This window comes from Mus caroli, unplaced genomic scaffold (genome assembly GCF_978045245.1).
Source record: "Mus caroli unplaced genomic scaffold, Mus_caroli_1 scaffold_10, whole genome shotgun sequence".
Classification (NCBI taxonomy): Eukaryota; Metazoa; Chordata; class Mammalia; order Rodentia; family Muridae; genus Mus; species Mus caroli.
This window is the reverse complement of record NW_028227265.1, coordinates 93587819-93600413: the sequence shown is the minus strand read 5'-3', so window position 1 is coordinate 93600413 and position 12595 is coordinate 93587819. Positions and strand designations below refer to the sequence as shown.

At 44.4% G+C, this 12595-nt stretch overlaps 1 protein-coding gene across 4 annotated transcripts in view; it reads left to right on the top strand.

Annotated features, from left to right (window-relative positions):
- Positions 1-12595, top strand: part of Trmt9b (tRNA methyltransferase 9B (putative)) — a 58124-nt gene that overhangs the window by 29264 nt on the left and 16265 nt on the right. For 3 of the 4 annotated variants that reach the window (XM_021170266.3, XM_085844016.1, XM_085844017.1), the window contains 2 exons: positions 1365-1566; positions 10331-10485. In XM_021170266.3, coding sequence (XP_021025925.1) covers positions 10332-10485 — 154 coding nt within the window. In that variant the 5' untranslated portion in view covers positions 1365-1566; position 10331. Of the gene's footprint in view, positions 1-1364; positions 1567-10330; positions 10486-12595 lie in introns of those variants that run through there. The other variant, XM_029480800.2, reaches the window with a different exon arrangement.

Sequence of the window (12595 nt, the reverse complement as noted above, 5' to 3'; positions counted from 1 at the left end):
AAGAGAGAGCCAATCAGTATCAGACCAAGTGCTCACAATGTCTGGCACAGACAACCAGAATAGCTTGACTCGGAGCAGATTGCAGCCTTACAAACATACAGTAGAAAAAAAAAAAACTAGGATAGGTAAGGAACCCAGCTAGAGCTCCTGAACAAGAGCTCTTTGAGATAAAAATGCTTGAGTCTGAAGTGAAGGGGCCCCTCTTCCAGCGTCAGCTTCTTGGTGAGCTCAAGGTCACTTAAGAATAGGTCAATACAGTGCACGCTACAGAGACCAAGATTGGGATGGGATCAAGAGCAATAGAAAGCCGGGGAAGGCACATGCAACCCATTCAGCCACTGTACCAGAAGACATATGTTGTGTCCTTTTATGGGTGCAGAATATAAAGAAAAGATCTGCCCAACACAGACAGCAGTGGCTGATGGAGATTGGAGTCTGGTGGCCTCACTTATAGATAAGCAATGAAAAGTGGGGATTGATTACAGAGTGGACTCTGTCTTCGCTGTCAGGCTGCTCTTGGAATCTCATTCTCTACCCCATAATTTCTATGTTACAAAGAGACTTTGCTATGTGAGTCACTTTTTTGGTTTTTGGGTTTGTTTTGACTTGTTTTGGGTTGTTTTTTGGGTTGTTTGTTTGTTTGAGTTTTTTCTTAGTTGTTGAAAGTCTTTGCTGGATTTCATGATAACCTTATAAAAATAAAACATATGAACAATGCTGATTGACCAGGAGGATTTGTCAAAAGGATGAGGAAGAGGAGCTGATACTGTGAACAGAGATGGCTATCCCAGTCTCTGTGAGCTCCTGTGTGCTGTGTCGGCCCTGTTGTGTCTGGAAGATGCTGTCTCCTTGGTGTCTTCCATCCCACTGCCTCTTAAAATCTTTCTGCTTCCTCTTCTGTGAAGTTCCCTGAGCCTTGAGGGGAGAGGTTTAGTGAAGACATCCCATTTAGGGCTGAGTGTTCCAAGGTCTCTTTTATCCTGGACACTGTCCAGTTATGGGTCTCTGTATTAGTTCCCATTTCCTGCAGGAGGAAGCTTCCCTGATGGTGACTGAGCGAGAAACTGTTCTATGGGTGTAGCAGAGACCTCATGGGTCTCCAGGGGTCATTTCATTGCTACACTCCTTCAGCAGAACAATAGTATCAAGTGAATTTGAGATGACTCTCCGAGCTCATGATTTGGGGTAAAAGTACATTTGTTTATAAACTGTCCTGATAATTCTGGCACATTCCACATTCTAGCCTTTCTTTACGGCTCCCACTTCTTTTAGTGGGACATATAGGTCAAGAGATCAACCTAGCAGTAGCAGGTTTTATATTCTTATTTTGTTAAGGGGCTTGCTTTTGTTGTTTTTCCTTGTAGGGCCTGGATTCTCTTCAGAGACTCATACTGAGCGGTAGAACCTGTGAAGGGCAAAGGATTGAGCTCATTGACTTGATTCCCCCTTCGTCCACTTGTGTTATCTACTGAGAGAGTCCCAAGAAGCAACTGTTCACTCTGAGGAAAGAAGCCACCATGATTTACCAAAACAAGAAATAATCCACGTGATCACAAGATGAGTCAGGTGAGTAGCTCCCCACTGTTACTGTAGTTCAGAGACTGTGGGGGGATTTAGTGGTGAGCATATGCATTAAGCCCAATTAGCTCAGTTCCTATATTTAAAATGTATCTTGAGATGCTAGAAAGTAGATTGAAGCTCCATTTTTGCACTGTGTGGGGAAAGGAATAAAAACTATATGAACATATTTGGTATTTGCTAATGCTTTTCTAAGATAGCATATGTGTGTATATATTACCTATTTATACATGTGTGTATACACACACAAACACACACACACACACACATATATATATATGTTTTTGAGACAGGGCTTCTCTAACTGGATCTCACTCTTTAGACCAGACTGACCTCAAACTCGAAGATACACCCGTTTGTGCATCCCCATCCTACCTCAGTGCTGGGATTAACGGCAGGTACCACCACTGCCTGGCCTGATGTAAACATATTTTTAAGTGATAGGTTTAGAAAGCAATAATGGAAATGTTTGAAGAGCCACATGTTTGAAAGTGCAGTAAGGCCACTGATTCTAAATAAGTCTTGTCATTGTTCTGATGGACATAAATTCTTACTTAGAATTACAGTTGGGTATATTCAATATCTTGAAATTTTAAAGGAGAATTTGATGCTGGATTTTTATGAAATATTGTGTCTCCTCTGGCACTTATAATATTTATGTTTATTATTCATTTAAGATATGTGGCAGTTATATAGCCAAGGTGTATCTATAAAACTTGTCTCTCAATGGACAGGCAATGGCACAAAATAGTACCAGGGAACCTGAGTCTGTGCTCTGCCCCTCTAAGAGCTTTCTGGGCTTCGGGTGCAGTATTCGCAGCCTCAACCTAAGACCTCCTTGCCTCAGATAAAGTATTGTTGTCTGATGAGGGGAGTCAAAGCAACAGCTATTAATTCATTTGCTCTGTAATTATCCAGTGATGCTCTGTGTCCAGCACTGTCTGAGGCATTTCATTGGTGTGTGTATTATATATGTCATATATCGTATATGTGCATCACATGTATCTCCTATCTCAGTGCCCACGTTTTAAGTTTATACTCCAGTTGAAAACACACACAATTGAAAGTTGAAAATCCTTCAAGGGTCTCACTTGTCTCTGGGGTAAAGCTTGCACTCCTTATTCCTTCATGATGTGTCCCCTAAATCTGCAATGGCTTGGGTAGGATATGAGTTGTCTGCTACACAGGCCAGAGCCTGGTCCAAGTGTGGCTATGCTGAGAGATACCTCAGAAAAACAGCTCCAGCTTTGGCAAGCATAGAGATTCCAAATTCATGGAGGGAAAAATGATACATTATAGCCAGCAAGCCAGGGATGTCATAAATGTCGTCGTGAAGCTGGAGAAAGAAGAGCTCTGGGGGGACAAGACTAATCCTTCCCAGAGTTCCTCAGACCTCTGCGGGTCAAGGGCAATGTCTGCCTCTTTGATGGCCCAGCAGGAAAACCTTGTCTTTGGAGCATCTTCAGCTCTTCCTAGTGTGTGGAAGAGTGGCAAACTGGGTGTGTTTTTATGGACCATCAGGAAGTGTTATTCCTGGGTGAAAGAATGCAAACCTTTCATTTTGTTTTATTTTTGGTCACATCATCTACCCAGAGCTTGCCCCTGAAATTGTGCCCGTTGCTGCTCACTCTTTTTCTCAGCCCAGGAGTTTGGCATTCCCACAATTACACGTGGTGGAGATGGAAGGTAGCTCTAGGCTACAGACCTTCCTACAGAGGGACTCAAGGAAGGACATCTTGGGGGTGAGGGGTAGGGAGACAGACAGACACACACAGAGAGAGACAGATACAGAGAGAAAGAGACAGACACATACAGAGATAGGGGGGAGAGAGAGAGAGAGAGAGAGAGAGAACGCATAGACTGAAGGAGTTAGGGTTGTACCATCTCAGAATAATCTAAATTGATATGTTATCTCTTTCACACTGATGTCATTGAAACTTCAGAAAGGGCCATTCAGCAGCAAGACATAAAGGTTGTTTTGCAGGAGATATCTTCTCCCTACCAAGGCTGGACAGTAACCATGTCACCACAAACTCACTGGACGTCTGACACATCTGTATAAAGTCTTTGAAGGAACCCTTCCTTATCTTATCTTCCACACACACTCTCCCACCCTCACACTCATCTCTTGGTAACAACCCTGGACTTTACTCCCTGGTTCCCACAGCACTCTCCCCTCCCCCAAACCCCCATTCCCACCCCCGCATCTCCTGGTAACAACCCTGGACTTTCCTCCCTGGCTCCATTCTTTCATTCATCCTGTCCATCCCTCACATACTTATTGCTCTGTGTCTAAAAAAACATAAACATCATGGGCTCCCCCGTGAGGATCGCTTCGTCCATGTGAAGTAAATAACACTTCCCTTTCGGAGACAGGGGAAAGGGATCCAGCAAGCCACAGACTATGAAAGATTATTTCACTCAGAAGCAATCCTCATCTTTCCCGATCATGATTGACACTCACAGTCAGTCACGTGGCTTTGCCTGAGTTGAGAAGATGAAGTGTTTCATCACACATGCAGAGGAGATAATCCAAACACTTGTGATTTCTTAATGAGGGCCCTGCTTCCAGGAGCAGGAATTGCCAAATGTCCTTCCAGCCAGTCCCCAGCCAGGCACCTGCTCTGTATATTTCCCATTGTTTCCTCTTCTCTCTTGCTTGCTCTAAGGAGTAAAGGCTGCAGCAGTTGGTGTCAGGGCGAGCTGGATTAGGCAGGACTGACAGTGATGAGATCAGAAACCCAACAAGCTTAGATTGAGGAGGCAATGACTCTGCCCTGGAAGGGTTAAGATTAGCTTGTGCGACCACAAGAGTCCAAATCAGAGACTGCAGTACTGCAAGGCAGTGCCCTGTTACCCAGACTCCCTCTCCTCTCCTCTCCTCTCCTCTCCTCTCCTCTCCTCTCCTCTCCTCTCCTCTCCTCTCCTCTCCTCTCCTCTCCTCTCTCTTCCCTGCTTGCCTTCCCTGACCTCATTGCCTCTACTTAGAGATGGGTCTTTTCCATATGGTCCGAACGATGGACCCAATAGCTTGATCCTTTCATCTTTCCAACTGTGATGTCAGAGGGGAAGCCACTTGCTGTTTAGCTCCACACTGAGATAACCTGCCAAAGGACCCATGTGAGCCTGACTCACCTGCTCACCCTGACCAGTGACTGTGTTCAGGGATGTGGGTCACATGCACAGTGACATCAAAAGTCCATCTGAACAATGCAAGATGCAAGTAAGAAGAGGGGCATGAAATCGTTCTGAGTTTGAGCACAGAGTTTATTATGAATCCTTCCTACTTTTCCTGTCTCTCCTGCATCACCAATGAGTACCATGGGGGCCTTTGCTCCCCACACATGTTTCAACCTAGAGGGCACTGACTGGGCATGTGCCCTACAGTCACTTTCTTTCTACAGTCACTTCTTCCCTCTTCTTCCCTTCCACTCCTCCCTCTTACACACACACACCAAAAGCAAGCAACAACAAAACTAGCAATAGCAAACAGCTACAATGTTATCCCCATAATCGAGACGTGAAATACGAAATATTTCTATCTTTTCTTACCTCCCAGTTCTCTCTCTACCGAACACCCTGGCAATCACTGATCTCAATTCAACTTGTTTAGTTTTGCTCCACTGTACTTTTATAATTAGAAAACACAGTTTGCATATCCAGAGTTTAAAAGACAAAAACAAACAAATGAACAAACAACAACAGCAAAAAAGAGGAAGGGAAGCAAGATGCGAGCGATCCTTGGAAGTCAGGAGCTGGCGGCTCAGACCCAGCTTTTCTGGAATCACAATGGAAAGGAGTCACAGGTAACAAGGCTTATAAAAGAAAGAAAGAAAGAAAGAAAGAAAGAAAGAAAGAAAGAAAGAAAGAAAGAAAGAAAGAAAGAAAGGAAGGAAGGAAGGAAGGAAGGAAGGAAGAAAGAAAGAAAGAAAGAAAGAAAGAAAGAGAAAAGAAAAGAAAAGAAAAGAAAAGAAAAGAAAAGAAAAGAAAAGAAAAGAAAAGAAAAGAAAAGAAAAGAAAAGAAAAGAAAAGAGTGAGAAGCATGAAAATTGGCAAGCAGCAGTGTGGTCTGAAGACAGCTTCTGAAACCTAAGGTTGGGGTGGGGGTTACTGTGAAGGCAGGTGGGGTTTGTGATCAAGGGAAAAGAACACAGATGGCAACATCCCTGATGCTTTTCAGGACTTTCCTCGCCTTCTTCCTGCTGAGTCAGTCGCCCCTTTTGAGGTTGATACCAGTTGGATCTGAGCTGTCCCTAAAGTCATGTGCTCTAGTGGTTTGAATAGTTTTGCCCCGACCCCCCCCCGACCCCCCATAGATTCATGTTTCAAACCTTGGCCATAGGAAGTGGCACTATTAGGACATGTGGCCTTATTGAAGGAAGTACGTCACTGTGTAGGCGGGCTTTGAGGTCTATAAGCTCCACCCAGTGTGGAATAGAATCTCCTCCTGGCTGCCTTTGGATCAAAATGTAGAGCTCCCTGCTCCTCCAGCACCATGTCTCCTGAACACTGCCATGCTTCCTGCCATGATGATGATGGACTAAACACTGCCATGCTTCCTGCCATGATGATGATGGACTAAACCTCTGAAACTGCAAACAGCAACCCATTAAATGTTTGCCTTTATAAGAGTTGCCTTGGTCACAGTGTCTCTTCACAGCAATAAAACCCATAAAACCATGCTAAAGACTTGGGTGCTCCTGATGGCATAAGCGGGGGTTGGGGTGGGGTGGAAACCTTAGGGGGTGGGTTCTGGTCGGAGAAAGTGGGTCACTGTTGGTGTCCCCTGGAAGCACATATTTCATCCCAGTCCTTTCCTCTAGCTCTTTCCCTTGGCTTCCTGAATACCATATGGTGAATGTTGTTGTCCAGCCATGCGCTCCCAGCCTTGAGCTTCTACCCCAGCTCATGAGCTCAGAGTAACTGGGCCAAATGTCCATGGAAATGTGAGACAAAATAAATCCTCTCTCCTTTTAAGTTGTCCACGTCAGGTATTTTGTTGCAGAAAAGCTAAGACATCCATGGACTTTCTTGGGTTTGCCATCATATTTATTATTATTTTATTATTATTCATGTTTGATTTTGTTTGTGTCTACCAGGGTTACAGTGTCAGTTTCTTAGATTGCTTAGCTAGTGACACTAGCCGTCACTATCCTTGAGCATGAGTTGCTCGAAGTGTAAAACAATCATTTCTAAATGTATTTCATTTTAAAAGAAGCAATTTAATACTCTGGTTTCTCTTCAAATTGTGTAAAAAGAAGCAATTTGTCTGTCTCAGGGAAGATGAGTTGCAAAAAACATAATGAGGCTGGAGAGAAGACTATCCCAGGGCTAACTAGAATGCACTTGAAATTCCAGGTTAGGAACTGAAGAACTTCTGGGCTCAGCCAGCACTGAGAAGTAACATTTGTCTGGGAGCCAGGTGACCTGCAGGCAACAGTCCAGACCCCACAGAGGAGCTAGAACTAGGTCATAGAGTAGGCTGTTCCCTCCTCCTGCTCTCCTCCCTTCAGCCTCTGTGAAACCTCACAGTCTCCTGTACTGTTTAAACGCTTCCTTTATTTTACAGTTCTTTTTTTTTTCTCTTGTTCCATTTATGTGTGTGTGGTTCAAACTGGACTCCAGAAGCCCAGAAACACCTGTGCTCATATGATTCTCCTGGCCCTTTGGTTCAGAGTCTCAAGGCTGAGCCAGCTCCACCTATGACCTGGTTCCCATTAGGCTAGTTTTCACCCTGGGTCCAGTCATCGTAGCAGAGAAATGCTTCTCTCAGATTACCAGCAATGGCAGTGCAGAGTCTTCAGTCACAAGGTTAGGTTCACTGAAATAACATCGGTGGAAAGGGGGCACTCAGGAAAGGCTCCCTGTGTTTTAGGGACTTCCTGGAAGTGGAAATCACTAGAGGAACATTTTCCAAATACTCTGTGCAGAGTATTGGTCTGTGGGAAGAAACAAAGAGTAGTGTAGGTCTGGTGGTTTTGAGAAATGGACAGTCTTACAAACCAACTTGGACTCTTTTCTGAAATGGATAGGGTGCTGGTGGGCATTCACATCTCACAGGGAGACACAACCATTAGGGCTTTGTCTACTCAGCCCTTTGACCTGGACTATTTTGCAGGTCTGAGATTTGGTGACACACAGAACAGGAAGCCTGGCTAAGATCATTTCCACGTCCCATGCTTCAGCTGAAATTCTCTGCAGGTTTTCCCCTCTGGTCTTATTAGCTTAATAAGCTATCACACTCAGAAGGAATGGGCTTGTTTGGTGTACATGAAATTCCCATGGAATTTACTCTCAGAAATTCAGATGGACAGAATTTCAAAAGTGTTCCATTCACAACCAATAATTGACTCCGCGGCATTTAAACCTTGCGTGCAATACAATAAGAACAAAATAGATCCACCCTGCTCACCCATTTCAAAACAGCAATTTCCAAGGCTACTTGGTTTTGGTAGAAGCCAAGAAATTTAGGAGAGAACTCAGAGAAAAGTCTCCAGGGGATATTATTCAGATACTAGACACAGCACTTAAGTTGGAACCATTTTTTTTTAACTTCGGTATTTTATGTTTTGCCATTTTTAAAATTCTTCTCTTGTTTACTACATCCTGAACTCAGTTTTTTTCCTCCCTCTACTCTTCCCAGTCTCTCCCATCACCTCCCCTCTCCCCCCCTAGATCCATTCCTCCTCTATTTCCCTTCAAAAAAGAATAGGCCTCCCATCCATATCAACCAAACATGGCATAACAAGTTACAATAAGACTAGGCACAAACCCTCATATCAAGGCTGAAGGAGGCAGTCTAATAGGAGGGAAAGGGTCCCAAGCACAGGCAAAATGTCAGAAATACCCTCCACTCTCACTGTTCGGAGTACCAGGGAACACCAAGCTAACCATCCCTGGATGCAGAGGACCTAATTCACACCCATACAGGGTCCAGGTTTGTCTCTTCAGTCCCTGGGATCCCCTGTGAGCCCTGCTTAGTTGATTCTGAGGGCTCCATTCTTGCGGTAAATGGACATCGAGAAGAATTCAGTCTGTCATTTTGACTTTCTGTGCTTATCAGTGTCATTTGTTTTAAGGTTCTCCAAAATACACATGGCTGGTTCTGTAAAATGGGTATGGTGTTCAAATAGACAGATTCCTGCCATAGAGATTTTTGACTTGAATGCAAAGTTCACAGTAGCTGGGGCTAGGAAGATGGCTCAGTAGGTAAAGTGCATGTTGCACAAGCAAGCAAGTCAGGAGTTCAGGTCCCCAGCACCCATATAAATGCCAGTGTGCATGTGAGGAGATATGCCTATAATCCAGCACTTGGGAGCAAGCGATGAGGGATCAGTGGGGCAAGCTGTCTAGCTAGACTGGCCAAGTCATGAAGCTCTGGGTTAGTGAGAGCCCCTGCCTCGATATACGTAAGACAGAGAACTATTAACCTAGCATCAACCTCTGGCTTTTATAACTGTGCGCGCACACACACACACACACACACACACACACACAAACATACATATATACAAGCATGCATACTGCACATGATACACATAAATAGGTAAACAAACAAATGAACAAGCAGAAGAAAGGCATGAAGGATGTTAAGGTTTCTCCTGTGTGGAGTGTCATGTCCTTGCATGGCTGCAGAGCTGAGAAGCAGCATGATTGGATATACATTTCAACTACAGAGATTTAAGTAGCTATTATATAACCAACATGGGGGGGGGGCATTAAAGGGCCAGAAAATAGATCTGTTTGCAGGCTGTTGATATCAGTCAGGTTAAAAGCTACTTGCTCAAAAAGAACCAATGAACACAGAGAACTTGTTGGAATCCAAGCATCTTAAAAAGATAGATTTCATAAAGTCCCCTGTCCATGTGTGTGTGCATGTTAGTGTATATGTGTGTGTATGTGTGTGTGCTCAAGAGCGTGCTTGTGCATGTAGGCCAGAGGTCATCCTCATGTGTCATTCCTCAGTTGCTATAATTGCCAATTAGGTTTGGCTGGTGGGCTGGAGAACTCCAAGGGTCCACCAGTTCAAGTACTGTTTACCAAGTGAGCCATCTCCACAACTCCACAGTGCTTCTTGTTCAGAATGATAGCATCCTGTTACAAAATTTAAAAATCTACCTCGAATTAGATAGTTTCATCCAAATGAAACCATGTGGTACTAATGTCGGCCACGCCCCCAAAGCAAAGAATTGATCCTGTGAAGAAGCTTCCAGTGATTAACCCATCCCCAAACGGTTGGTTTCTGAAAGTGAGCAGATGAATACTACACACCTGTTAAGGTTGGGGTGTTAATATTGATGCTCCATGCAGGTTTCTTTACAGCTATCAGGAAGTACAAAGACCAGCAAAGCTTTTGCAGTTGTAGGTTCAATTATCAGGAAGTCTATTGTCTTAGTTAGGATTTCACTGCCGTGAACAGACACCATGACCAAGGCAACTCTTATAAGGACAACCTTTGATTGAGGCTGGCTTACAGGTTCAGAGGTTCAGTCCATTATCATCAAGGTGGGAGCATGGCAGCATCCAGGCAGGCACGGTGCAGGAGGAGCTGAGAGTTCTACATCTTTATCTGAAGGCTGCTACCAGAATACTGACTTCCAGGCAGCTAGGATGAGTGTTTTATGGCCACACCTTCTAATAGTGCCACTCCCTGGGCTGAGCATGTACAAGGCATCACATCTATGCACCTCCTCTAGCTGTGTCTGCTTCCTTCTCTTACCTGCACGCCTCGTGTTGGCCCTGCTCTCCCCAGGATGGATCCTGAAGCTGCGGAACTGGAGAAGCGACATGTGCACAGTGTGTACAAGAACACTGCCCCCTACTTCACTGACCTGCAGAGCAAAGCCTGGCCGCGTGTCCGCCAGTTCCTGCAGGACCAGAAGCCAGGCAGCCTCGTCGCTGACATTGGTAACCCATACTTTTGGTTTTTTTGCCATGTGTGGTCGCTCGTGTACCCATTTACTCACACCCTCTTCACTCATGTCTCCTATTCATTCTAAAAAGAAGCCTGATGTTGTGTTAGTAGCATGGTAGTCTCTTGAACAGTGATTCTCGACCTTCCTAATGCCGCGGCCCTTTAATACAGTTCCTCATGTTGTGGTGACCCCCAATCATAGCATTACTTTGTTGTTACTTCATCGCTGTAACTTTGCTACTGTTGTGTGTCATCATGTAAATATCTGATATGCAGGATATCTGGTAGGCAACCCACAAGTTGAAAACCGCTGCTTTAGAGTATTCAATTTACAGCCAAAAGTCACATCATCAAAGTCTGCAAGCAGAAAGCATCTCCCAGCCTGTACTGAGAGATCCATGCTGGGCCTTGATGCACATCCTCTATCCACACCAACCTGACACAGATGGAATAAAATAAGGATGGAAACGCCATGACATTAGACGTTTTCCATTTAGAGACTTTCACATTTGGAAGGTGTGTTTTGTATCCTTGGCTCATGGTAAGTGGTTCTATGTACTTTTATGAAAGGCCCAGACTTGTGAGGTGATGAGCTAAGTTTTGCACCCTTTCATTTCTCTGATGGGTCTCTCCCCCTTGTCTGTAGGCATCATATTGGCAGGGCATGCCTTTAATTGGGTAGTCCTTCCATAATCACTGATTTATGTGGGGAACTTCAGCTCAGCATCTTTCCGCATTGAGGAGTAGTAAACCACACTTAGTTTAAGACTAAGGTTTAAGGTGTGGTTGGATTCCCACTTCCAACTAACTCCACTTTCCAGGAATCACAAGGTTGCTGTGCCAGAGGTAGCTAAGGTAGCCATGTCCAAGGTGGGAGTCCAAAGAAGATCTCCAGCATGTCAGTTTTAAAACCAAATACGGTTTCCTGGGGTGATGGATATGGTTTCAGGGGTAATACGCATGCTCTCTCTGTTCAGAGCTCTGAGTTCAAATCCTCCTGCCACAAAATGGGAAGGGTATCTGATTTGAGAGGATGTAATGAGCTCAGAGGTCCCACTGTCCACTGTCCGTGCAAAGCACAGGACTTTCATATGGCTGGGGAGGAAAGGTGCAATTCACTAAGGAGGTTTGAGAGAGAAGCACACATAATAAGGCACTGCTTATCTTACATCTTATGTCTAAATAAATTCTAAAGTGCAGCAAAGGCTTAAGTGTAAGAAAATGAAATTAGGAAGGATAGCGAACTGGTTTTAACATTATCCTGATACAGAGGGCCTCTCTATGTCTTTTGTTTGTTTGGCTGGTTGGTATTTTTGGTTTTGGTTTTTGGTTTTGGGGAACAGGATTTCCCTGTGTAGCCCTGGCTATCCTGAATCTCAGTACATAGATCAGGCTGGCCTCTCGGCCACAGAGAACCCCCTGTCTTTGCCTCCCAAGTGCTGGGATTAAAGGTGTGTGCTACTCTCTCCCAGTGCCAGTCTCTATCTCTGTTTCTCTGTTGTCCATGCTTCAAAAATAATCTATAAAAGAAATAAATCAGTTGTTATATTTGTGGTGTGTTCTAAATGTATCATAGCCACGGGCTTGGTGAACGGCAACTCACTGTCCCAGGGAAGCCTCTGGGGTGAGAGGTGCAGCTAGGCACTGATCATGGACTCCTGTCAGTTCCCCTGTTTGCTTGCATTTCCGTTTAAGGGTTTCTTATTCTCTATGTCTTTCTGGTTTGTTGACATTGAACTTTCAATCAACCGATTCTACTTATGCTTGCACAAAGCATTGTCTCACACAGTCTGCCCACAGACACGGTAGCCTTCTCCTGGGGAACCCACACATGTTTCAGGGAAGAGGGGTGCATTTGTAAAAAGCAAAAACACAAAAAATTTCGAAAACGTAGGCACGAAATAAACTGTGAGGAAGACACTCGTATATGTATGGTATTAGCTGACATAGACTCCACTTAGCCAAGGGCAGAGGAACTTTTACTTCTCTGGGCTTTGTTAGGACAACAATGTAGGAGACACCAGATTCCAGAGACTGCACTCTGAGGTTTTATGTAAGTATCCCTGGTGTTACCAAAACTGTGAGGAAGTCATCAATTATACT